Raw genomic sequence first — 25,516 nt, forward strand, 5'->3', positions numbered from 1 at the left:
CTTTCCCCTAAAAACTTCAACACGCGTATCATTCCCTAGAGTTCCCTTCTTTTTCCTTTTTTTTTTTTTTTTTTTGCTTTAAAATTTTCATACAGTGAAGTAAATCTTAAGGATACGTAGTGTGTTAGTTAATTTTTTTTTTTACTTTTTAATTTTTTAAAAAATTTTAATTTTGGGGCGCCTGGGTGGCACAGCGGTTAAGCGTCTACCTTCGGCTCAGGGCGTGATCCCAGCGTTGTGGGATCGAGCCCCACAAGGCTCCTCCGCTATGAGCCTGCTGCTTCCTCTCCCACTCCCCCTGCTTGTGTTCCCTCTCTCGCTGGCTGTCTCTATCTCTTTTGAGTAAATTTAAAAAAAAATTTTTTTTTAATTTTATTTAGAGGAAGGGAGTATCACTCTTAGAATTCCATTCACAGGGCTTGGTTTCAGAATCATTCAGTCAATTCTAGTAACTTCAGAGTTCTGGTATTCATATCACATTAAACAAGATTTAAACCATGGATTTAACATTATGACTTTATTTTTTATTTGTATATTTGTTTATTTTTGAAGATTTTATTTATTTATTTGAGAGACAGCGAGAGAACACAAGCAGGGGGAGAGGGAGAAGCATGCTTCCTGCTGAGCAGGGAGCCCAATGTGGGGCTCGATCCCAGGACCCTGGGACCATGACCTGAGTCAAAGTCAGACGCTTAACAATTGAGCCACCCAGGCATCCCTAACATTGTGATTTTAAATTCCAAAATACAAATCATAGCCATGTGGGAACTAACATTCTGTAGATCCAGTGACTAGAAAATATTGTAATAAGTTATTTAATTAGGATTTCAATAGGGATCCCAAAAGGTTATAAGGTTGAGTAATAGCCTAACTTTGTAACCACCCAAAGAACAGAAACCTGCCAGTTGAGATTGCTAGATTTGTACAAACTAGCCGGAGGATGATAATTTAATAGCTGTGGGGAGGACTTGGGTTAGGATCCAGCAGAGGTGGTAGTCGTAATTGGAGGCTCAAACACCCGGTTTGTAGAGCCTGAACTACCATCTGTATCTTCTTTGTCAGTGTCTGTCCATCAAGTCTGACATGAAGTTTTATGAGTTCGGCTGTGTGGATTTCAGCTCTAGGCTTGGCCGTGGTCCTTGAGTTTGGTTTAGAAGTCATCGTCTTCTCTTACTTGTGATGTGGAGGGTATGAAGCCGGGTGAACTAGTTTCTCCCCAGGCTAATTTTTCACCCTGCTTTTCTTTGTTACAGAGGAATGATATCGCCATGGCAATTACAAAATTTGATCAGTTTGACTTTCTCATCGATATTGTTCCAAGAGATGAACTGAAACCTCCGAAGCGTCAGGTGAGCTGGGAAGGCCGGAGAGCGCCGCGCACGCTGGTGTCATACACGCTCCTTTCCTCTCTCAGCTCAAGTCATTTGCTGTTCCTTTTCCTTTCTTTCTCTAGACCAGATCCATCCTTAACATCTCCCTCTGTTACTCATTTATGGGTACTTTTAACTCAGTGCCTCGGAGGTGGTATTTCGGTGAAAGTAAACAAAATGAGAATTAAAGACAAGTTACAAACAGTAAAGTGAAGCTCTTTTCAAGGTGCCCTAGGGAGTCTCTCAGAGTTCTTAACCTGGGATGGGAGAACATGCCCAGCAAGGTACAGATTTTAGATTTCTAGGGTTTCAAGAAACCGCGTCTCGATGTGCCCCGTGGTGTTTGGAGTGAACGGACTTGGGTTTTCTCTTACTCTGGATTGCGGTTCTCTGTGTAGTGCTCGGGCTACACATTAGATCACCTGCTAGGGCTTAAAAAATACTAGCGTCCGGGCTTCACCCCACACCAGCTGAATCAGAATCTGTGAGGGGGAGGCCCAGGCTGCAGTACTTTCTAAAGCTTTTCGGATGTGTTTAATGTGCAGCCAGATTTGAGAACCACCACTTAAACCGTTTTCTAAGCAATCACGGGAAAGAATGTGAATATCTGTCTTTGCCTCTCTTTTGCCTGCCCCTCTCCAAAGGTCACACTGATTTTTTTTTCAACACCTTGGGTGCATCAAGCTCTTAATTGCAATTGTAATAGACCCCTTTCCTGTATAGCTCATTGAGGCACGCGGATTGCATGACTCAGTAGGCGTGGTTAGAGACACTTGGGGAATAGTGGCAGTGTCTGGCAGAAGCAAAGCTGTGCTTTGTTCTGCTTGCTTTATCTTGTTAATAAAATTTCAAGTGTTTATAATGAATTATTTCATAGTATATTATCCGTAGAACAGAGTCATTCGGTGACAACCATTCTCCTATGCTGTCTCGCACTAATAACCAGTCAGGAAGTGTAGACGTGGGCATCTTAAAGAACATCTGTAATCCTGACCCTGCCTGGGGGCCTTTGGATAGGCAGGCCCTCTGTCCCCTCCTTCCTAGGGCAGGGCGCCTCACTGTGGCTCCGTTCTTTCTGGGCAGTCTTTGCTACTGTAAACATCCTTGACTGGAAGCTGTAAGTTGTTCAGAGGAGCTTTCAGTCGGATGTTTACAGCGGCAGGCTGCCACGGTCGTCCCCGGCTGCGCATCGCCTTTGAAACCATTGCAGGTTTGTGCCCACGGGCTCAGTTCCTCCTTTTGGGGTGTTTCCCTCCTCTCTGAGAAGTCCCTACAACAAGAACTCATACCACTTCTCTTCCTCCAAAACAAATGCTACCACACCCCTGCTCTCCTTGTTGGAATTTGTATCAGAAGCCCCCTTTAAAAACACGGTGGTGAGCTCTGTGACAAAATCAGGCCTTGTGCTAACTCCTGCTCGCTCTCTGTGGGCTGTCTGCTAAACCAGCCAGCTGGAGGGAAGGGTCATGTCCTGTCCCTTCCTCAGGTTCTCAGTGCCTGGCTCTCTCCGGGTGTCCGACAGCTCCTAGTTCCATCCTAGCCTGACTCAGAATGCTGTGATCCATCTCCTTTTAAAGTGTGTCTCGCTGAAACAGCTCCTTGCTGCCTGGATTCAGGTCTTTGTAGGCGTTCAAGCCATTGATTGGCATCCTATTGGGGACAGCTGCTGCCTGGCCTTTGAAAGGTTGAGATTGCTGAAAGCTGGCCTGAAATTCTAAGATAGCACTTTTAATCCTCTGTAGACATGAAGTTTTCCCTAGTTCCAAATTGGCTGGCACCTCCTTAAGTCCTTTAAAAGCGCCTACTCTCCAAAACTCACCCTTTCTGAAGGAGGCAGCAGTTCATTTCTGGCTACTGAAGCGAATGTACTTTTTTCAGTCTGGGGCTGGCTGCACAACTCTGTAGTGATGGCTCGAGGATGGGACGCTGCTCATTTTCTGACATTTATCAGTCTCCACTTCTGAAAAGACTCCAAGAGCAAGCCCTCTGGTTGGGGAGGCCACTGTGAAAGCTGGGCAAGTGCCCCATTCTGGATTGATCCAGTCATTCTGAGATTGTTCTAGCATGGGGTAATTTCCCACTGTTGGGGAAAGAAACTAGCCAGAAATACTAAATTGTAGATCTAAGGCCCTTGACTTCTCAGAGATGCTTGGATATTTCTCTTGTTCTTCGGGGAGGCAAGTAAAGACTATTGAGAAGCAGAGGAGAGTTGAGGCTGACTTCTACCGCACCGAAGCTATGAGTTGAAAGTTCCTGCCCATTGAAGTGTCATTTTCTCTTCACCCGTTTCTTTAGACCAAGCGTAATCATTCCCTTGCTAGCTTGCCCTCCGTTGGCCGGATCAGTCTTCATAACGCAGAAGAACCTTAGATGTGTCCCCTTCCATTCCAGTGACTCAAGAGCAGCCATGCCTGGTCCTCACACCACCAACCTGAGCGCCTCTACTTGGTACTTCCAGAGTGTCCCAGACACTGCCCAGTTCATAAACAACTTAAGAGGGGGTGGTAGGCAGTATAGGAGAAGCTCTTTACCTGCTGTCACAGGTTTTGGCAAGGAGTATTTTGTCTTCTGAAAGGGGTGCTTCAAGGATTTGCTTTTTGTCTGGCAGGAAGACTACTCACTTGCAGGTCGGTTGCAGTGAGAGAGAACTAGAGACAGAACAGTCGCAGGTCAGGGCTGGGAAATGCCAGTCCCTCCCTCCTCCCTCCTCCCTGACCCTTCAGGTTGGTTCTGGGGGAGTCTGAGTCCTCTCTACCCTCTCATTTACCCAAGAGCTTTTGTAAGTTAGGTCTAGAGTATAGTGACTGATGTTTTTTATAAAACGGAAGGGTCATTCTCAGTGGAAAATAAATACACTGAACCTATTTCAAGAGCTTTAAAAAGAACAGTTGGCCTCTGTTTCTTGGTTAAGGGAGGGTTTGAGTATTTATCCCTGCCACAGCTGAGAGCTAGTTGATAGGCTGACCTTTATTTATAATGGTGACAAGTTGAGTTGAAATGGAGGTGCTGTTGTCACAGTTACATTGTTCTGGAAAGTGAGACCTAGATGAAAAGTAAGGGGACCTCCTTTTTCTTCTGCCTCAGCATGGTTACGTTCAGGGTTCAAACTGTTTGGGTCGGAAGCACAGAACACATTAACCTAGAAAATTCGTTCATGTTTGAGGACTAGCTTAGAAACCCAGAATGTTAAAAGGGTCTGCTGAGGCTGGGTGGGTGGCCGTTAGGGAATCTTGTGATGCCGAGACCCCAGTTCCTGAAAGGCTAGATGTCAGCAGTCCTAATTCTAGTATCCGGGGCCCCCAGTCACCAGGCAAGCCTTGTTCTGCAGGGGACACAAGCTTCTCCTCTCCCCACACCATGGCCACAGAATCCTAGATGTAGCAAAAGAGAGTTTAGGTACTCTTTCCTGTTGGTAACAGCTGTTGGGTTCAAGAGACTATGTCCTACCAACTTCAGTTTTAAAAAAGCACTTTCTGGGGGCACCTGGCTGGCTCAGTTGGGAGAACGTGCAACTCTTGATCTTGGGGTTGTGAGTTCAAGCCCCACGTTGGGTATAGAGCTTACTTTAAAAAAAACAAAAAAACACTTTCCTTCCTGCAGCTCTCTGCCTAACTCTCTAAATCTGTCCATCATTCAGCAACCTCTTACTGAGTGCCTGCCTTACAAGGGAATGAACGGTTGGAACATCAGAGGGCAAGAGAGAGTTGGCCCTCATAGCACTTTCACTCGAGCAGGGAAGGCAGTGGATCTGACAAGCAGATACAACAAAGTGTGGTGAGGAGGGGACCATGCAGCATAGATTGGGGCACCTAACCTAGGGAGGGTATGCGGTCAGTACCCACTGTGTCACTGTCACTTTGGGGAGCTTTGAGGCAGTCTACAGCATCTCTGTACTTTGGAGAAGTGTCTTTTCTTCTTTTCTTGAACCTGGCAAACTTAGCCCAGAACAAGGAAGTGAGTAAATTAAGCTAATTTTCTGCTCAGTCAGCCCAAGTGGTTGTATGTTTCTGTTGTTTTTGTTGTCCCAGGCAGGGGCACCGTGTGTCGCAGGGCCCTCCGGAGCAGACGCCGATCTCTGTGTCAGTGGTCAGGGGCCTGTCAACCCCGGACCCTCAGGCTCTAACCATGCCGTAGTGTGTGTAAACATCCTACACTCTCAGCTGTGAGCTCAAGGTGGCTGGGAGAGGGTTGTTTACTCCTTCTGCCATGGAAAACGTCAGCTGAAGAAGGAACGGTCTCTTCACCCAGCAGATCGGACAGAATGCGACCTCCCTAGTCAGCCAAGGCAGCCCCCCCCCCCCCAGCGGAGAGCTGTCCCTCAGGCCCCCTGGGTTGCGCTTCTGTGGCTAAGTACAACCAGAACCAGACATGACACTGGATAGACGTGGCCCTCAGTGACCACAGAGCTCTTGATGTACCGTGAAAAGCTGGGCACTTGCCTACCGGTGCTCTCAATCCTGACATTCAGTTCCAAAGCTCCAGCCCAGGAAAAGCCCTGTTTCCCTTTCCCCTGCTTTGTCCCTCCAGAGCTGGCGGGCACCAGATAAGGAGAGTGCTGCTATTGGGAGATTGGGGGCCAGCCTGAGAGCTTGATGTTTGGGTAGCATCTTCCCAGTGCTCACAATTAGCACCGTCTGCAGATCACAGGCCTTGACAGCGTTTACTGACAAGCACTGCTGGTGCGTGGTTTTTAGTTACGGTAATTATTTGCCCATTTGCAACTCATCACGCAATGGGTGATTACTCTGTGCTTCAGAAAATTGGCTGTATGTTTTGTGAAGCCTATGGAATCTGTTATTTTTAGTTTGATTTAGCACAACTGGTCTCTTCGAATTCCACTTTCCCTTGGCTTCAAATGTGGAGAGCTCAGCATTCAGCCAGCAACTGCACAGAGTCCGTTTGGGGGAAGAATGGAAATTCACTGTGGCGGCTGCTGAGTCGGTTCTTTTCCTCTTACCTGCCTCTCCTTCTACCCCACAGGAGGAGGTGCGCCAGTCCGTGACTCCTGCCGAGCCCGTCCAGTACTATTTCACGCTGGCTCAGCAGCCCGCCGCCGTCCAAGTCCAGGGGCAGCAGCAGGGCCAGCAGACCAGCAGCTCCACAACCACCATCCAGCCCGGGCAGATCATCATCGCGCAGCCTCAGCAGGGCCAGGTCCGTGAGCTGCACGGGGTGCCCACCAGCAAGACCGCGCCGCTTAGGTTTGGGATGGGCAAGGCCCGGCCCGGGTGGAGGGGCAGGCCACTCATCATAGGGCACTGGAGTTGAAGTCTGGAAACTTGGGTTTCTCCCAGATTCAGCCACCCAGGTGTTGTGTCACCCTAACCTCTGTGGGCCCTGGTTTCTTCAGGGCAATGAATAAGACACTCTCCCGGATCCCCACGAGCTAAGGGAAAATGTCTGTATCGTGCCCCCATGGAGAGTAGTGACATCCCCATAGGAGGTATTGTAAGTGGACCCCGCGTCTGCCGTCTGTGTCTACGCTGGAACTGGACTGTGTTATACCTCTAAGGGGGCGATGAGGCATCAGTACCAGCTTGCGTGCCTCTCCTCCTCTTGTCCCCGTCATTTCTCTGTTGCACCACAGTTGTGTCAAGTGACCTTCCCTTTTTACAGTAGCAATCAGGATATTTTCTGTCCCCAGCGGTGGTGGTGTAAAGGCAGTAACCTCCATGTCTGTTGGGGATCATGAGAGGCTGTAGAGGATTCTCTTCTCTGAGCTCTAAATCCAAGTTCCCTGTAAAGCATTAATGTATTCACCAAGCCCTGAGTCCTGTCCTATGTGCTAGAGACAAATCATGAATAAAACAGTCCCTGTATTTAAGAATTTTCACAATCTAGTAGGGTACAGATACTTAAATATTATAATACCACCACATGGGAAGTGCAAGAAACTCGTAGGGCTGTGTAAAAGGGTTTTATGGGATCACATCAAAAGGGATATCAAACAGAAGTGAGGGAAGTATAGAAGCGAGTGTCAGAAGAGGTTCCCTGGAGGGAATAATAATATACGTCTTAGGGGAACAATGGCAACGAATCAGATAAGGAGGGGGAAGGAAGGCTTTCCAGAAGAGAGCACAGCACAGGCAAAGGCTTGGTGGTGGGAAACTGCACGGGGAGTGGTGGGAGGTTGCAGTCAGCATGGGGGACATCTGGGCAAGTCTGAAAAGAGAGGCAGAGAACACATCCCCAGTAGCCTTGTGTCTGTGGGTAAGGAGCTGGGTTTGGCTAGAAAAACAAGATTGGGGCGGATGTAGATTGAAGTATTAATTAAGATTTTAGGATTTTTTTTCCCTTTCTCACTTTTTAATCCATATAACAGAAGTTTTAGGGTGCTTTCTCTTTGCCAGACACTGCTAGGCAGGAGGGGTTCAAAGATGATTGCAGCCCAGTCCCTGCTTCAAGGCGTTCACCATACTGTAATGCCTAAGGGACCTTCGTTGGCTAATGCTTGTGCCACTGTGGTGGTGAGAGCTTTCCCTGCCAAAGGCTTTTATCCCTTTGCGGAGCAAACTTCAAGGGAGTCCACCAAGCGCAGGCTCTGATTGGCCGAACATCCTAAGAAGCTCATGGCTGTTGCGCTCTGACAGCAGGGCACGCCATACGTGGTTTGACAGCTGCCATGCTAACATGAGCCTTCATTTTCCTGAAATGATTTAGAAATATCTTGGAAATCCTCTTGGGAAAATTGAGTTGATAAAGTACAGTGATGAGTTGGCATTATGCATTTTTTTTAGTCAGCAAGAATTTCATCTCTCTTCTTTGCCACCTCAGACTGGCTCAGCTTGGAACTGATGAGGCTTGCGGGGATGGTGAAGTTGGTCTCTCCCTGTGTGTCCCAGCTGTTGTTCTCTGTCCTGCCGGTTCAGGGCGGCCATGTGCTGTGTCACCCCTCCTTGGGCCTATAGTAATGGCTATTTCCAGTTGAGTTCAGATAGCCTTTGCAGGGCAGAATACTTACTAAAGTTGGAAGGAAAGCATATTTTGGCAAAGTGAATCCTGTGTGTTCTGTCATAAAATTGGAAGCTTCTATTCCTGGATGTTGGGGGGAATAGGCCGAGTTGAGAATGCTGGTGTGAGAATGGGAGGTGTTTCCTGTTGTCCTTGCCCACTGCATGTGTTTTTACGTAGATCCCTCTGTCCTCTTTCCTCCCAACCTCCAGGTCATAGCCATTTCTCCTTAACGTAGTAATCCCGTGAATCTCCTCTGTCGTTCCTAGAACACGCCCCTTCCCCTGTAACCTCAGATGCATAATAGGAGACCTGTGCGGTCAGAAATGTAAGAGCATCAGAATAGCAACATCAGTAGAAGCCCGGGAACCGCCGAGACTCGCAGCGTCTTCTTACCGAAGTGATTCTGAATTCAGAGTAGGGAGGCGTCATACCCGAATCGGGTCACTGAGGGTGTAGGCATGGTTTAAAAGCTTCCACCCTCCTTCCAGCACCATGACCACCACCCCCTACTCCCACCCCATCACCACGCCCCGCTGCTCCCCACCCCCTCCCCCAGCAGATGAACAGTATGTGCTGGGCTCCCTGCTCTAGGTAGGCCTTAAAAGTCACATCTGGGGGCTTAAGTTTTGAAATTTGAGCAAGCGACTGACTAACCCTTTTTGACAGTTCAAGTCTACCGTCTCTCAAAGGAGTAAGTTTCATGGGACTGCAATCCGTGAAGTGTGTATGAGAGACATAGTCTGCCAAGTCATGTACATTGGACAGAAATTTCTTAAATCTAAGGTTCCTGTTTCTAGAGAGTTGAAGTTCTTGGCTTTGTTAAATCCTGTTGCTTAGGGGTAGCCTCAGTTAGCATCCAGGTCTTAGTGGTGTTTGCCTGTCCCGTGGGAAGCCGTGCCTGATCCAGAGCGGCCAGCTGGCCAGTGTGCGCTGGAGTCTTTCTGCTGCTTGGTGAAGCCAGCGTGCACTTCATTTTCCTTCCCGTGTCTGGCATGCCTAGAAAGGAGTCCGAGGTCCTGAACTTAGTAAATTCATCCTGACCGCGCTCCCTGTAGTTGGCTCCCCAAACTCACCTGCTCCAGACTTGACTTTGGCCACGTCTCAAGTGAACTACCACGGTTGCTTTGGATTCTTCTGTGCTACATGTGCCTGTCTGTCACTGAAGGGGCTTTGGGAGGCTGTAGGGTTTGAGCCATAGAGATGTTTGGGGCCTGGGAAGATATTCTGTGCTCTGAGCCTAAAAATCTGTGAGGCTTTTTCCCGTCTTTTATTTTGGAGAGTTAACTTTAGCAGTGCCCCGGGCCCAAAGGACTCTGAGTAGTGTTAATTAATGTTAAAGGGGAGTTTAGGTGTCCGTGGAAGGGGTTTGTGCCTAATTAACTGCTCGTCGTTAACCCCTTGGTCAGCCTAACGGCTCTGAGCTGGGCTTGAATCAGCTTTCTCATCACTGTTCTTTCTAGACTACACCCGTGACCATGCAGGTGGGAGAAGGTCAGCAGGTGCAGATTGTTCAGGCTCAGCCCCAGGGTCAAGCCCAGCAGGCCCAGAGCGGCACTGGACAGACCATGCAGGTGATGCAGCAGATCATCACGAACACAGGGGAGATCCAGCAGATTCCGGTAAGCCCTGCTCTGCCCACACGTGCAAGGCACTGTGCTCCTGTGGTAACGGGTGTGCTTACGGGTCTTACATGCACACGCAGCATGTTGTGTCTACCTGCGTGTGTGCATGTATGCGTGTGTGTGCATGTGTGTGTACATACGTTTCTCTAAACCGATACCCCTGTTACCCCAGACCATGACTTGCTTCGCTGTGTACTCACCGTTTCCCTTTGATCCAGCTCCGGTTCACCGCTGTGGGGCTGCCCCTCTCGATTTCCCTGCGCTCCACCTATGCAGAGTGCTCGTAACCACTATTCCAAGCCAAGACCCCAAAGGCCCTGTGAGGCAGTCCTGTCTTTTGATTAGCAGAGAATAAGAGGGAGGTGTACAGGGAGGGCCATAAATACACTTGTTGCATATTCATGAGTCCGTTCCCAGCGGAGCCTGCAGCAAAGTGTATTTTCGGCTTTCATTTAACTTACCCGTCCCTTCACTGTGGACTGCCGCTTCCTGTGTGCCTTGAGGGATTTCATTTCTTGGATTTGTTTGCTTTTTTACTTGTACTTGATCTTTTGNTTTTTTTTAAAAAAAAAAAAAAAAAAAAAAAAAAAAAAAAAGTCCTATCTTAACACTTGCCATCTATACATTGGTCATTTTGCCACCCAAAGTTGTGGAAAGTGAGTGACATGGAGCAGTCCTTCTGTTTCCTGCCCCTTGCCCTTCCTATTATAAATGACATGAAGGCAGAGAAACTCACTTGGACTTGGTTAACCGCTTCCTATTTGAAAAAAGCCCCGTTTTTGGAACTGTTCTTATTAAGTTAACAGAGTAATAGACCAAGAGAAATCTGAAGGAAAGTGGAGTGTGTGTGTCTCTGTGTATCTTTCTGTCTCCCCTCCCCCCTTCCCCCCCCCCCGTTTATCGTGGTTTGGTGCACTCTCCCTCTGCTGGAGCGCTCTCTCTCTCATACACACACACACACCCATCCATCCATCCATCAGTTCCAGGTGCCTTCCCTCACTGTCTCAGCCACTAACCCCAAGACCTCTCTTGAATGGTTCTCAGTTTTACATGTGAAGGCGCCAGAACAAGTTCACTTAAGCCAGAGAAGAGCTCCCCCTTTGCAGTAACTAACTCAAGTCTTTGTAAGCCTCCAGGGCGTAGGCTTTAGCACAGATTTGTTGCAGAATTCGCTATACTCAGATACCTTCTGCAGGAGTTTGCATTTCTAAATTTCTCAGTGCTCACCCCAGTAGAGAGGACCTTCAGGAAGGAAACTTTGCTTCTTCTTTGAAAGCCCAAAGGGCAGGCTTTTTTGTCCTGTAGTTAACACCAAAAAGCTGCCAGGCTCCCCAAACCTATCTTTGTGGTAGAGGACTGAGGGCAGCGCATCACCAGATGTCTAACCTAAGTCTAAGAGAAGAGCTGCTTGTTCTGAGAACTGCTTGGAACTATCTGGCTCATAGCTTTCCAGTCACGTCTGAGTTTCTGCAAAGAGCTCTTCCCAGCTGGGAAATGTAAAATCCCTGTGGCTGTCAGTGCACCTTCCCTGTTCTTGGGATAAGGCTTTAGGATTTCATCCTGTGTTCCTTGGCTGGAGTTCTGGTGACTCCTGGGACCAGGCACCGTGAGTCCCAGCAGATGAGTCTTCCCAAGCCTCCACCCAGCTGCCTTCATCCCCAGAAACAACTTAGTGTTGTTGCCTGGAAGCCTTGTTATGGGACTTAAGGGGGGCAGTCTGGGCCTGGCATCACAACTTCCCAGCAGCTCTTCTTGGCATATTCTCAGAAAGAAACGACCGCCCGTCACAATATCTTGCCCCGTCTCCTATGAACCAGATTCTTTAACCGGTTTAGATCTTATGTCCCTTCATTTTGCCGTAAGTGGAAAGTTCTGGAATCTGGACTACCAGGAAGTTCCAAGAACTACACTAACTACCAAGCGTTAGTCCTCTGGTGGCTCACATCCTCTTTGAGGCTGACGTTGTGATTTAACCCTGCCTGCAGGTCTATAGCTTCATTGGGCCGCACTTCCCTCATGGAAGTAAACTTCCCTGCAAGGGAATTAGCTCTTGAAGGCGAGGGGAGAACTCGCTCCAAGACAAAGAGGCGTGACTTGTGTGTTCGCCTCGAGAAGCTTACCCTGGCAACAATGGCAGGCTGGGCAGCCAGGGAGGGTGGTATCTGGGCCCCTAGATAGAGACCAGTCTGTCCTCCTGGCACCTCTTTCATCCCCCAAATCCCGAATGTGAATGTCTGCAGTGCTCTGCTGACTCTCCTCTGCTGAGCCACGTTCCTCTCCTGCAACCAGCCGCCTCGGTCTCTCCATTCCCGCCCGAGGCGCTGAGACTTTATGGTACACTGGAGCGTTAAGAGCCTGAGTTAAGGCTTTTAGTGCACAATTAAATGCAGCATGTGGTATTATTGTATTATCTGAGACTTAATCTTAAGCATGAGGGACTCTAAGGGCATTTTTGTAGCTTTGGTTTCCCATGATGGGGTTTTCTGTGAAAGGTTTATTGATTCAGCTTCCCCTTGGGAGGAGTTTGGCCAGAAGCTAGTGCTGAACACCAAAGATCCTAAAAGTCCCACAGACCCCCATTGGTCCTGGCTCTTGGGGACCGAGATAGTGGAGCAGGCCAGCTTTTTCTTCCAAGATGTGCAGTATGAGGTTGGGCAGGACTAGGGCTGGGTGCAGAATGACGGCCATCTGCTTTGGGCTCCTGGCAGATGCTGGAGGTCTTCTCAGTATTACATCAGCCATCCCAGGAGCTGGGGTGGTGGAGTTTGGAGATAGAGGGGAGAGTGGCCCACACTTAAGGTACGAAGCATTCCGATCATCTCTGACAGTCTTTGGGATAAAATCCTAAGATAAACTGAGCAGACACCTAAGAGCCAGTGAATGTTAAGGGTGTGGCCATGCTATTGCTCACGTATGTGACCATATCCTCTGGGAATTTTCTCCAAAGTCCTTTAAGGGAACATATCCTCTTCTGTGTTTTGTGACTTGCCAGGTGGGGATGTTACGGTTTTGCTTGTGTTGACCTCTGTTGAAGAGAAACTTTCAGAGGACGCTTCTTTGGAGGGCTCAGGGGGGTAGGGGGGGCCAGTCAGCACCTCTGGTCGTGGGAAGTTTGCCTGTTGAGGTCGAACTCGGTCTCCTGTACCTGCTTGTGTCCTGCTCCAGGTACAGCTGAACGCCGGCCAGCTGCAGTACATTCGCTTAGCGCAGCCTGTATCAGGCACCCAGGTCGTGCAGGGACAGATCCAGACACTTGCCACCAATGCTCAACAGGTACGTGCCCCAGAGATGCAGGGCTTGGGTAGGGGACCGGCCGGAGCTGGCTTCTGGCTGGAAAGGAGGGCTCAGCAATCGCTCTCTTGCCGCCTCACCCTTCGGCAAGAGCTGCCGCCACACCTTGCACATCTGCTCACCCCGAAGGACAGGCGGGGCTTATTGGAGGTTGGATTCACAGTGTGTCTCTTACTAGCTTGTTCTCGAGGGACAAACACACGCAAAGGAGGGGAAGTCTCAAGGACGCTTGAAGAAAGCCGCGTGTATGTGTGTGCATGTCTGACCAGAGGAGGCGTTCTGACAGCCTGCCTCTTCGTCAGGCTGAGTTTCCGTCTTCAGAGCCAAATAGCAGTTGGTGTCCTGGCACTCCCGCGTGCTTTGGAAAGCTTGCATGGATTTTCCCTCCTCATGCACACCTAGCCAGAGACTGCCCCCGTCATCTCCTCTCGTGCCCTAAGGTACGGAGGACTGTGAGCCACAGGTGCTGAGGGGGCAGCCCCCCGGGCTCGGGGCTTGGGGGCCATGGGCATCATCTACAGGGAATGGGGAATGCTGGTCCAGAGGAGGCATCATTAATGGAGTCGTCTGCCTCAGACCCAAAAAAAGCAGCGATCGTTTAAGAGCTGGGCCCATCTGGCCCAGTTGCATTTCTGGTGATGTGTATCTATTGACAGTGGTGACAGAGCTGTTTGTAGAGCAGGTCTCCAAAGATCTCATTTGGAAAAATAGGAGGAATGAGCCAAAAGCAAGGCTTCGGAGTTCCACATAGTCTCTGGGATCATGAAAGGACCCACTCCAGACTCAGTCCTTGGCTCACATAAGGGTTTGGGCTTTTCCCTAACTTCCTTGGGGCTCACTTGCATGGAGTCACATCTCCAGACTAGTCACACCTTTACGTACCCCTCTTTTTTTAAAAAATGAAAACAAAAACAAGATTCTAACCTGGGATCCAAAAACTTTTCATGGCATGGGGGTGGGAGGAAATGAGAAGGAAGCGTTTTTGGTTCCTCAGAGGTCAGTCGGGGACCAGAAACTAAAGCCAGAAAGTGGGGAGAGTCAAGTTTTCAGACAGGGGCAGGGGGAAGCAAGAAGGGGACACCTGAGGGCAGTTGGAGCCTGCATTACAGCAGATCTTAATTGTGACAGCCTGGCACATAGTAGGTATTTGTATGTGTTGAATGAATAATATGTAACCATTTACATATTTAAAGGTAAATGCAACTTTCTTCTCAGCTCATGTGAAGGGCAGTCCTTCTAGGCCACGGGGCACAGTTGACCTCATCTATGAAGAATATTTTCCATTTGTCTCAGAGTCATTCATTTATTCTGCAGACATTTCCTGAATACTTACTGTGCACTGGGGGCTGTAAAGACAAAACATAGAGCTTCTGCCCTCCAGCTGCTTCTAGACTGGTAGGAGGGGAAGGACCCCAAACAAGGCACAACAGTAAGAAACCCTCCTGAAGCCCTTGCATGGGCCTGACGGGTTGTTTTTGGCTGTCGGGAGGACACTCGAGAGGACAGTCCTTACCTGGCAGGTTGGCTGTGATGGTTCCAGAAGGTGGTACACAGAGGACGTTACTAGGCCAATGTTCCGTAGATATACACATATGCACACGAGCATGCTTCCGTCCTCCTGGTCTCCCGGGCTGTGTCGAGCAGCTGGCACGCTGTGGTGCAGTTCCGCATGTCAGCACAGTTCTCGCATGTACTTACAGTCCCCACGTGAGGTTGTAAGTACATGTGGTGAACGTTTGCTGTGCTCTGCCCGCCTCCACGCCCCCCCCATCCCCGCCCAGAGGGCTGCTGCGCGCGGCCCGTCTCGGAAAAAGTACCTCATGGTGTGTCACGGGGGCCTCCAGGGCCAAGGCCACCTCCTCGCCAGGGTGTCTCCTGTTCCAGTCAGATAATCTCGGTGATGCGGGTTTGGTTTGAAGCCCACCTTCCAAGAACGAAAGGGACCACTCACCACTCTGCCCCACGTTTTGCAGTCTGCATTCACTGGCTAAAGGACTTCCGGGTTTTCTGCCTAAGCCGTGAATGTGAGGCCTTGCCGTGTTAGCACCTAGGAGTTTGCAGTGAGGGGCAGGCGGGCGGCAGGTGGACGTTAAGAGACACGGTTTGGAAGTTGTGTCTGTTTCACGCTCCGGGGTCGTCTGTGGCCCTGCGTGCGGTGCCAGCTCTGAGTAGCCATCAGTAGTAAGGGCTGCTCTCCTGCTACCCCTTAAGCACCTGTTCTACGCCAGGCCTGTTCTGGGCACTTTATACGCGTTGTCTCGTGTGGTCTTCACCACCCACTCCTGGTTGTGGGCTGCGGGAGGGGTATACCGGACCCTGCAGCTGACCTGCCTCCTCTGCCACCTTGATTCCTGCAGATCACGCAGACAGAGGTGCAGCAAGGACAGCAGCAGTTCAGCCAGTTCACGGATGGACAGGTAGGACACCCGGTCTGGGCAGGGGCCGAGGGTGGGGGGTTGTCGGGGGTAGCAGGTGAGATCCGTGGGTTTGGATGGTTAGGGCAGTGGTCCCATTTTCTGCTAACGAGTGGGCAGAAAGCCAGTCCTTTAGATTTAGACTTGTGGGAGCTGAAAATAATCTTAGACATTATATAGCCGCAATCCCCATTTTACAGATGAGTAAACTGAGTCCTAGAGATGAGACGTGTCTTGTCTGTGCTCACTCAGCTCTATCATTGCAGAACCAGAATGCAGGTCTTTTGATTCCCTTTCTAGGACTTGTTTTTTTCCAAGCTAGGCTGCTTTTTAATAGCATGGATTAGTTGAAATGCAGAGAACATGTAACCTCTTGAGCTCTCTTGGTGCCTGGAATTCAGTAATTCTAAACTCCTATGTGGAAGAAATCTTTCCCTTTCCCTCCGCCTTTTCCCTCACACTAGTGGTCCCAGAGACCCCTGAGTACATGACAGGCGACACACCCAAGCCTATGTTCTCTGCTGGCCAGAAGGGAGTGGAGCTGATATCAGGACACCTCTGGCCTCTGCCCGCACCACGTTCTAGGCTCACATGCCAGGGCCCCTGTGAGAGGGGGTCTTTTCCCGTGGGGTTTTTGGGGGGACACCTGACAAGTCAAGTGTCCGTTTGGCTCTGTCCTTCCATAGTGGCTATGTGAGCTGCTTCTCAGTGCCTCACAGGCCTTGGCTTATACGTGTTAAACCCCAGGCCCCCTCCTCAGCAGGGCCAAGGTAGGAAATGCAGATTCAGTTGTAGCCTCAGCCTGAGCCAGATATTCTGAGGAGAGGAGGAGGAGGGGGGTAACCCTCCTGCCCCTGCTAGTGAGGATTACCAAGAGCCGGGGGTATGCGGGCTTCCAAGCTGCTGGTACAGTGGTTCGAATTGCTTGTGTTTGTCACAGAGGAACAGCGTGCAGCAAGCTCGAGGCTCTGAGCTAACGGGAGAGGCAGAGCCCAGAGAAGTGAAAGCCACAGGAAATGCAACTCCCTGCACCTCTTCCCCGCCCACCACACACACCCCCTCCCACGGGGCCGGAGCCTCCTGCGTCTGCTGCTCCCAGCCCCCGCAGAGCTCCACATCCCTTCCTCCCTCCGACGCCTTACAGTGGGTGGTGGTTGAGGTATCTGGGGCCCCCGACCAACTTGAGGCCCATAGGGAGCTGCATGCCCCTCTCCCAGGGGTGACCTCACTCTCTCCTCTCCACCCCTCGCAGCAGCTCTACCAGATCCAGCAAGTCACCATGCCTGCCGGCCAGGACCTCGCCCAACCCATGTTCATCCAGTCCGCCAACCAGCCCTCGGACGGGCAGGCCCCCCAGGTGACCGGCGACTGAGGGCCTGAGCTGGCAAGGCCAAGGACACCCAACACAATTTTTGCCATACAGCCCCGGGCGATGGGCACAGCCTCCCTCCCCAGAGGACCCGGCCGACCTCCGCGCCTCCTGCAGGCTAGGACACTGGTGCACTACGCCCCACGCCTGGGGGCCGAGATTCTCCAACAGAACGATGCAATATTTTTTATTTCCTTTTTTTCCATTTTTTCTCCAAGGAATCAATATTTCAATATGTTGAGCTGTGTGTCCAATGCTATGAAATGAAAATATTAAATATTTATGGCATTTTCTTGAAGAGTGTGGTTGAAGAAATATTTCTTTTGTTTTCCTTTTTTTGGATTCTTACCGCCACTTCTTTTCAGGAGCAAATCTCCTCAGGGGGGCACGCTATCTCCTGACCCTTGGAACAGCTCCCGCCCCCAGGATTTGCCACCTTGTTCTGCCCTCAGATTGAGTAGGTGACCACGTAGCTTCCTCTTCACTAGTGGTCCTGTCCCGCGACCCTGCGCTTGTCCCAGAGCTCTGTGTGTTTGCACCCAGAGGCCATGGAAACATTCCTTGCGTTTAAGAGATAAACTCATTCACCATGGAGAGTGGATGGTTTCATTTCCAAACCCTTCTCTCCCAGGGACCCAAGGAGACTAGAACTTTGTGCATTTGCCCACCCCACCCCCATTTTTTATTTTTTAAATGCATTAAAAATTGTGCTAGTCTCCTTTGCTGCATGGACTTCAGACTGCATGAAATGCAATAAATCTCATTTTAGATAATTTAGAGTCTGGGTTTCTGTGTCGGGGGGCATTCACGGGGCCACTTTGCTTGGGAAGCCTTGGAAATTGGAAAGGTTTGTTTGCCCTCAGGTTGGGTGTCTGTGAGGGAGGGGGAGCCTTGTGAGGAGGGACTTCCACAGCTAAGGGAACTTAGGCTGCATATCTGACTCAAATGGAGGTCTTCAGCTGACTTTGAAGATGAACTGCGCCAGACTCTATTTGCCGCTCGGACGTGCCTGCCTGCCTGAGACTACCACAGGGGGGCCGGATTCAGCTGCGTCCTGCTGGTTTGAGGGTCAAGAGAGCATCTCTCATGGAAGAAACTGTCTCTGTCCGTCAAACAAGTCCCTCCACTTCTGCCCTGGCACCGGCCTGCGTCCTGAGCTGCCGTGGTGGGAGACCAGGCTCCTTGTCAGCCAGCCGCAGGCCAGAAGGCTTCCCCAGCCAGGGCCCACTTCCTAGTAATCGAAGCCGGAGGAACAGAGCATTCTACTTGTTCGTTGGCTTTCATTGGCCGTGGAAGCCAGCAGTGAGCCACCTTCCTAACCTTCGCCATGCCATCCTTACAACCAGGGTGAGGCCTGTTGTCATGGGAAGAGCAGGGAACTGAGTGCCAGGAAAAGTAGGTATCAATTTCCTCTCTGACGATAATATGCCATAAAATCGTGGACAACTCCCTTTGCTTTGGACTGTCTTAGGGGTGAGATGGGGCTTTGGTATTAGGCGGTATTGCAGGTCTGACCCTGTTACCCTGGTAATTCTCCCTCCAAATACCCACCACTGTCTGCCCTGGTCAGTCCTTGGCCATCCGTTGTCTCCTCATTTTCAGTCATTTACCTAAGTGTACCTTACTTCATTCCACAAGAAAAATTAAGATGGCTTGCATTACACAGTAAAACAATAAAATATGACAAATTAGAATTAGGAAGAATATAATTGAGTAGGAAATCAGGATCATAAAGCAAGAACAGAAATATTCTGGCCATAAAAGACCTATATAGTTGTTAGAATTCAGTTTCACATTTGACCCTGGGCTTCCTGGCCGCCAAAGCAAAGCGAGAGATGAGACCAGGTAAGAAGGGAAGAAAAATAACATTCTCTTGCAAACGCAAAGATTTTCTTAGTTTTGAGGTTTTGGATACATGGTGCCCTTCCGGTGACATCTTGGGAGAAGAAACAGGTGATAACGATCACAAGAAGTCAGTGGGTCTGCCCCACAGGCTTCTTCCTGACTCCCAAGTCTAGTGCCCACCCCCATCCTATATCGAGTTTTTATTCTCACTCCGGACTTTTCTCTGAAGGGGACCATCTGGCCTTTGCCACTGTTGTGTACCAAGTCTCAGTGAGACGTGCACATACTCCTGAAAGCCCAGCCACACAGGGAGAGACGCAAGCTTGGGGGAACCTGGCCGCAGAGGAAGGGCAGCAACTCAGCTCTCTCATTTCCTGGCTAAGCCCCCACATTGAGGCCATGGCACTGCCCCACCTTGCTGCTCTTCAACTTGTTCCTGAAAACCCAAGTAGTTGGATTTGCACACCAATCAGTGGGTCCCTGTTTCCCACAGACGTTCATTATTTTGGAGATGTTTCGATCAGTTGTGATCGGCCAGCAGCTTTCTTACTGAGCACGTTCCCTTTAAATTTCCCCGCCAGCAGGGCCCATCTGGGTGTAAACAAACACTTTAGTACGGCCCAAGAGAGCCCCTATCTAATCCCCAGCACGATCCCCTTACATCCGGAGCATGCTTTCAACTTTTTTCCTAGCACTTGCAGCATCCTTCCCCCGATGATCTTCAGGTGACCCTGCAGGGAAGACAGGAAGAGGGATCGAGATCCTGTGTTACAGATGGAGACATGGGAGGCCCAGCAAAGTGCAGTGACTTGTCCAAGGTCACTCCGTGAATTGGGGTGAAGCTGAAGCCAAAATACGGTTCTCCTGACCCCCTGTGCATACATAGTGGCTTTCTGGCTGAAGGTGGTGGGGGGTGTCTAAGAACAAGGCTTTACCAGACGTGAACTGTCCCCTTTTGTTCTACCTCCCCCAGACCGTTGGTCCAGGCTTGAGTATTTGTGGAATAAATAAAGCACTTGGATCTGGTGTGTGGACAGCTGGTGGTTGGGATAACTGCCGGAGACTGGAGGCCCCTGGGGTTGGGAACAGACCACCTGGCCCGCCTCCCTGCTACTGGGTTCTGCTGAGGCCACAAGGGGGCAGCATGCAGCACTTCCCCAAGCCTCAGGGAAGTGCCTGGTCCAAGACTTACCCCAACTTGAGACAATTCTAGGACCTACAGGGGGTATGACTGTCCCCTTTCTCAATGGGTCCTAGGTCCTTAGCACCCTCCCCCATAAGACCCTTAACTTTTGAAGGCAGGGGCATCCCTGGGGCAACTGAGGGCTGGAAGCACTATCCGAGTATTACATCAGGGTAGGTTCTCAGATTTTATTTTTTAAATTATCTTTACACCCAACATGGGGCTCGAACTCATGACCCTGAGATCAAGAGTCACATGCTCCACTGACTGAGTCAGCCAGGCGCCCCGGTTCTCAGATTTTATAGGGACTTTCTGGCAGCCCAGATTCATTCAAGACCCTTCTTTTATTATTATTAATTATTATTATTATTATTATTATTATATCTTTTATTATATTATGTTAGTCACCATACAGTACATCCCCGGATTCCGATGTAAAGTTCGATGCTTCATTAGTTGCGTGTAACACCCAGTGCACCATGCAATACGTGCCCTCCTTACTACCCATCACCAGCCTATCCCATTCCCCCACCCCCCCTCCCCTCTGAGGCCCTCAGTTTGCTTCTCAGAGTCCATAGTCTCTCATGCTTCATTCCCCCTTCTGATTATTCTCCCTCTCCATTCAAGGCCCTTCTCATCCCCCCAGCTTTGTGTCTTTCCACTCTTCTCTCTCCTGCACTCCCTGCACATTCCGTTACTCACTGGTCCCTGAGCTCACCTCCCTATTTTCAGAATGTACTGGCCCCAATGCCTGTAATGTCCTTTTATTTCTTTTCCACTTACTGATCTATCCATCCATCAAGGCCCCATTTAAATGGCCCTTGCTGAGAAACTTCTAACTCCTGGGGCAGAGTCTGCGAAGACCTCTTCATGCTCCCATGGCAACGTCTACAGCCTTGATTATTCGTGCTCATATCCACAGTCGTTCAGCAAATACTTCTTTGGCACTTCCTGTGTGTCAGAAATTGTTTTGAGCATTGTAAAAACAGCTGAAAATGAGCCAGATGAGGTTTGGGCTATCGCGGAGCTTATATTGGGTTGGGGGCCGGGGGAGAGGGTGGATGGGAATGGGAGAGAGAGAGAGAGACAATAAACACAAGACGAGTTACGCTCTGAAGAAACCCCCTATCACTCTGTTAGAATGTTCTGGGTTTGGCTATCTTCCTCACAGATGGTTCTTCTCCAGTCCAGAGTCTTCTCTGCACCCCCAGAGCCCAGCACAGGGCCCGGCACCAGGAGGATGGCAGTGACTGATGAAGAGTGAATGGACATAAACCCTTCTCCGAAGACAGGGCCTCCAAACCCGTGCACATGCCCACCACTACTCCTTTGCTCTTGTGATTGTTTTTTATTCTTGTTAACTTTTTTAATTGAGCCCTGATAATGTGCTACGCAGGGGTATCAGATGGAGATTATTCTTTCAAGAAATTTCTGTGTAGGAGGGGAGCCTGGGTGGCACAGTTGGTTAAGCGCCTGGCTCTTGGTTTTGGCTCAGGTCGTGATCTCGGGGTCATGAGATGGAGCCCCATGTCGGGCTCCACGCTCAGCACAGAGTCTGCCGGAGATTCTCTCTCCTTCTCCCTCTGCCCTTCCTGCTCATGCTCCCTCGCTCTAAAATAAATAAATCCTTTTAAAAAATTCTGTGTAGGAAAATATATTTAAGCTTGCTCCCTGATGGGTGATGTCATTCCAGCTTCACATCCTCATAAGGTAGGTAGTTTCCTTTTCTAAGTGAGAAACTTTCTGAGGCTCAAAGAGGTTAAGAAATTACCCAAGGGCACCAGCTGGGTGAGTGGAGCCAGGAGCTTCAAGAAGCTTCCTCTCCCAGCCAGCTCAGCCCCACTGGTCTCTTCCCCTGTGTCCATGATTCTTTTCCTAGAGATAATGAGAGCCCCTGCACTCCCCTCCCCAGGTAGGGACCTAGCTTTCGTCCCACTGCTCCAGCCATCCACAGGGGCCTCAGGGAGGTGGCATCTGACCTCCCAGGAGGAGGGGGCCCTAGAGCAGAGGTCGCACTAGCAACTTGGGTGTGGCCTCCCCGAGGCCCCTGAGCTGGGCTGGCAGTGTTATGCCCTGGCTTGGGTGCTGGGCCACTCTCATGACCCAGGAAGAGGGGATGGGAGGACAGCAAGGCTGGCACCCAGGAGGGGAGAACATAAGCTGGGTCCCATCTGGGCCAGGCTGGCCTGGGTTCCTCTGGCTGCCGGGTGCTGAGGAGCCGTCCCAAACAGCCTGGCCACCCCACTGCAGCCTGGAGCCCCATCACCTCTCCAGCTCCCCAAACCTCCCCCAAGCCCCGGTGCCTCTCTTTCAAGTGAAGTTCTGAGACAGAAGCTTTCTAAGATCTTGTATGTGTCAAAATGTCTTTATTTTGCCCTTTATTTAAATGATGGTTTGGCAATGTATGGAATTCTAGGTTCAGAATTACTTGCCCTCAGCACTCTGAAGATTCTATTCCATTGTCTTTTGGCATCTGTTGTTGCTGATGAGATGCTTACAGTCAATTCAATTATTGGACCTTTGTAGATAAGCTATCTTTTTCTCTCCGGTGGCTTTTAGAATTTCCTTTTTATTCTCGATATTCTACACTTTGGCTAAAAGGTGCCTAGATGTAGTTTGTTTTGTTTTTAAAGATATCTTATTTGGCAGTCTGGGCCTTTTCAATCTAGAAATTCACATCCTATTTCTGGAAAGATCTTGGTCACTCTTTCCAGTATCTTTTTCTGGAACTAATATACCCGGGGGTTTCTCACTCAATCTTCGATTTCTCTTTTCTTTCATATGTTTAATCTCTTCATTGTTATTCTGTGCTTCGTTCTGGAGGATTTCCTTAGTTCTAGTTTCTAATTCACTAATTCTCTCTTCAGCTGCATTTACTCTACTAACCCATCTATTGATTTCTTTTTTTTTTTTTTTTAAGATTTCATTTATTTATTTGAGAGAGAGATAGAGAGAGCCAGAGAGCACAAGCGGGGGTTATGGCAGAGGAAAAAGGAGAAGCAGGCTCCCCGCTGAGCAGGGAGCCTGATGTGGGGCTCTATCCCAGGACCTGGGGATCATGACCTGAGCCGAAGGCAGACACTTAACCGACTGAGCCACCCAGGCGCCCCTATTGATTTCTTTTTTAATGTCAGTGACTTTAATTTTAATTTCTAGAATTTCTAGATAGTTCTGTTGATATCTGCAACGTGGTTTGATATCTTTCTGATCTTGTTTTATAGATGCTATTCCTTCATCTTTTTGAAGATTTTAACCATATTAAACTTCCTTTCAGACTGCTCCATTATCTCTAGGTCTTTAGGTATGAATTCTCCCACGAGAGAGGTGTCTCTCAAGTATTGCACTTACTGTTTCTTATATGTTGTGAAGTTCATCCTTGAGATAGTTATTTTCAGCACATTTTCCTGACTGTACCTCGAGTGCAGAGGCCACCCTAAGGGATGATTTCTCGGTTGAATCTGCCTAAGCCATGTGGATGTGCACCAGCCACAAACCCATTCTTATATTAGTGTCTTGGCTTGGGATTTTTCTACCCAAAGCCGAGACCTCGAGGCTAGCAAGCAGAGATATTTTAGTCCTGCTTATGCCAGGCAGCACTTTCCCAGACCCAGTGCTAGGCAGGGAGCCTGCTGTAGCCCTTGCCACTGGTAGGGTTTGCGATTATACCTTCCATCCTGCTGGATGCCTCTTCAGAGGGACAGCTTCCACTCCTACTCACCACCAGAATTCCTTCTCATTTCTGGCCCTTAGAGATTTCTCATTCTCGCTTTTGAGTTTGGATATGTATTTTTAAGTTATCCAGCGTTTATCTTGTATATAGCTAATATTTCAGGGAAGAGAGGGACTTTAGTATGTGTTCAATCAAGTTCAACCTGGAAGTCCCACTCTCTGGGCCTCCCACCCCTGTCATTGAGCCCCCAGTCTCCCTTGTGAGCCCCCATTCTCCTCCCTGGACCCCTATCTCCCTTATCAGGTCTTACTCCTTTTCTGAAGCCCGTTCTCTGCCACTCGATCTGCAGTCCCTCCCGCTAACATCATCTCTTTCTCTGAGCCCTTGTCCAAGCTTCCCCCACCAGTGGAGCAGGGATCAGGGAGGCTTTCTTCCACTGCACTCTCAGCAACTCAGAAACGTCCTTCCTCCTCATTTTCCAACCAACATGGCTGTCCCAGCTGCTCTCACTGAGAACATGGAGCCTACCAGCACACCTGCAAGTAGTCGTGGCACCTTCTGCACGGTCTTCCAAGAGTTGGGGGTCAAGGAGGAAGAATCCCAAAGGCAGAGGAGGAGCCACAAGAGAAGGGATGGTTTTGACTTTCAATTCCACACCCCCTTCTCCCTCAGTGTCTCCTCTTTGTGGGCCCCCCTCCAGCCCTGAGGATCAATGGGGGTTGACTTTCACTGAGCTCAGCGACACCGCTCCCTCCCCACTTCCTGTGGCTCTGAGCTCCAGAAGGCCTGTGTGGTCTGCGCTGGGGATAGCTCAGTGGCACCTGGAGATCTGGGGGGAGAGAAACTCCTTTGGCCCTTCCAGGACCTCCCACCTGCTGGGTTGGCCTACGTCCCTTGTTCTCTCTGGCCTCACTGGGACCGGAGGCAGGCCTGACCCTGCTGCTCACAGTGGAGTGGAGCTCTAGAGGTAAATAATGCATGTGACACCACCACCCCAGGACCACCCTGCACTCCGAACCCCTGCTCCAAGGAAGCCTTTCCAGATTGAGAAGAGCTGCTAGGACTAGGGACTTCCCACACCACTCCCCTGTCCACCCACACCGCCCACCTACCTGAAGAGCAGTAGGATGAACGGTTCACATGTGTACAGCTCCCTGCACGATCATGACTTGTTCATGCATTCAGTCTTCCTGATAGCTGGGGAAGGTGGGGCGAATGTGGAATGACTTGCCCAAGGTCACCAGCTAGTCCAGAGGAGGAGACAGGAAGCCCAATCATGACTTGTGGTTCAGTGCTCTTTCTGCCCCTGGTACTGCCAGCCTCCCTGGATTATGATGCTTTAACTCCCCCACTCCTGAGTCCTGTCCTGCAGAGCCCCAGCCTCTGCAGCATGCCCAGGCTAAGGCCTTGGCCAGACTGTTTCCTATCAGGCCAAATGGGACTCTGCGGCTTAGCATTCAAGGTCCCTGGTGTCCCCCTTGCCAAGCTTACCCTTCCTCCCCCTTGCTCTTCCCCATCCCCACATCCCACCTACACACACACACACACACACACACACACACACACACACACTATAGCACAGGAGTAGAGAGCTAGATTAGGCAAGTCTCTTCCCTGAGCCTCAGTCTTCTTGTCTGGAAAATGGGGGCGTAAGCAGCAGTACATCACAGTGCTGAAATAAGACAGTGCATGTAAAGCACCCTGCCCAAGGCTCAGCATTTAGCCCGGACCTCAGCCCAGGGGCTGCAGGCGTTACTGACTATACTTCTTTGCACCTCCCCGAGCCCTCCACCCTTCT

At 50.0% G+C, this 25,516-nt stretch overlaps 1 protein-coding gene and 1 long non-coding RNA gene across 9 annotated transcripts in view; one reads left to right on the forward strand and one right to left on the reverse strand.

The window, feature by feature from the left end:
• The window catches only part of NFYC (nuclear transcription factor Y subunit gamma), a 66,280-nt gene extending 48,761 nt beyond the window's left edge, over positions 1–17,519 (forward strand). For 7 of the 8 annotated variants that reach the window (XM_034650178.1, XM_034650175.1, XM_034650153.1 and 4 more), the window contains 6 exons: positions 1,254–1,349; positions 6,351–6,524; positions 9,785–9,943; positions 13,112–13,219; positions 15,595–15,654; positions 16,592–17,519. In XM_034650178.1, the coding sequence (XP_034506069.1) occupies positions 1,254–1,349; positions 6,351–6,524; positions 9,785–9,943; positions 13,112–13,219; positions 15,595–15,654; positions 16,592–17,023 (1,029 nt within the window). In that variant the 3' untranslated portion in view covers positions 17,024–17,519. The remainder of the gene's footprint in view (positions 1–1,253; positions 1,350–6,350; positions 6,525–9,784; positions 9,944–13,111; positions 13,220–15,594; positions 15,655–16,591) is intronic. The other variant, XM_034650165.1, reaches the window with a different exon arrangement.
• Positions 17,520–18,258: 739 nt separating this feature from the next.
• LOC117797715 lies at positions 18,259–25,225 on the reverse strand. Its single transcript, XR_004622665.1, has 3 exons — positions 24,831–25,225; positions 20,832–20,999; positions 18,259–19,596 (listed from the first exon to the last, which is right to left on the reverse strand). It is a non-coding gene; the product is annotated as an uncharacterized LOC117797715 (long non-coding RNA).
• Positions 25,226–25,516: the final 291 nt, after the last annotated feature.

The sequence above is a fragment of the Ailuropoda melanoleuca genome, chromosome 2 (genome assembly GCF_002007445.2).
Source record: "Ailuropoda melanoleuca isolate Jingjing chromosome 2, ASM200744v2, whole genome shotgun sequence".
Taxonomy (NCBI): Eukaryota; Metazoa; Chordata; class Mammalia; order Carnivora; family Ursidae; genus Ailuropoda; species Ailuropoda melanoleuca.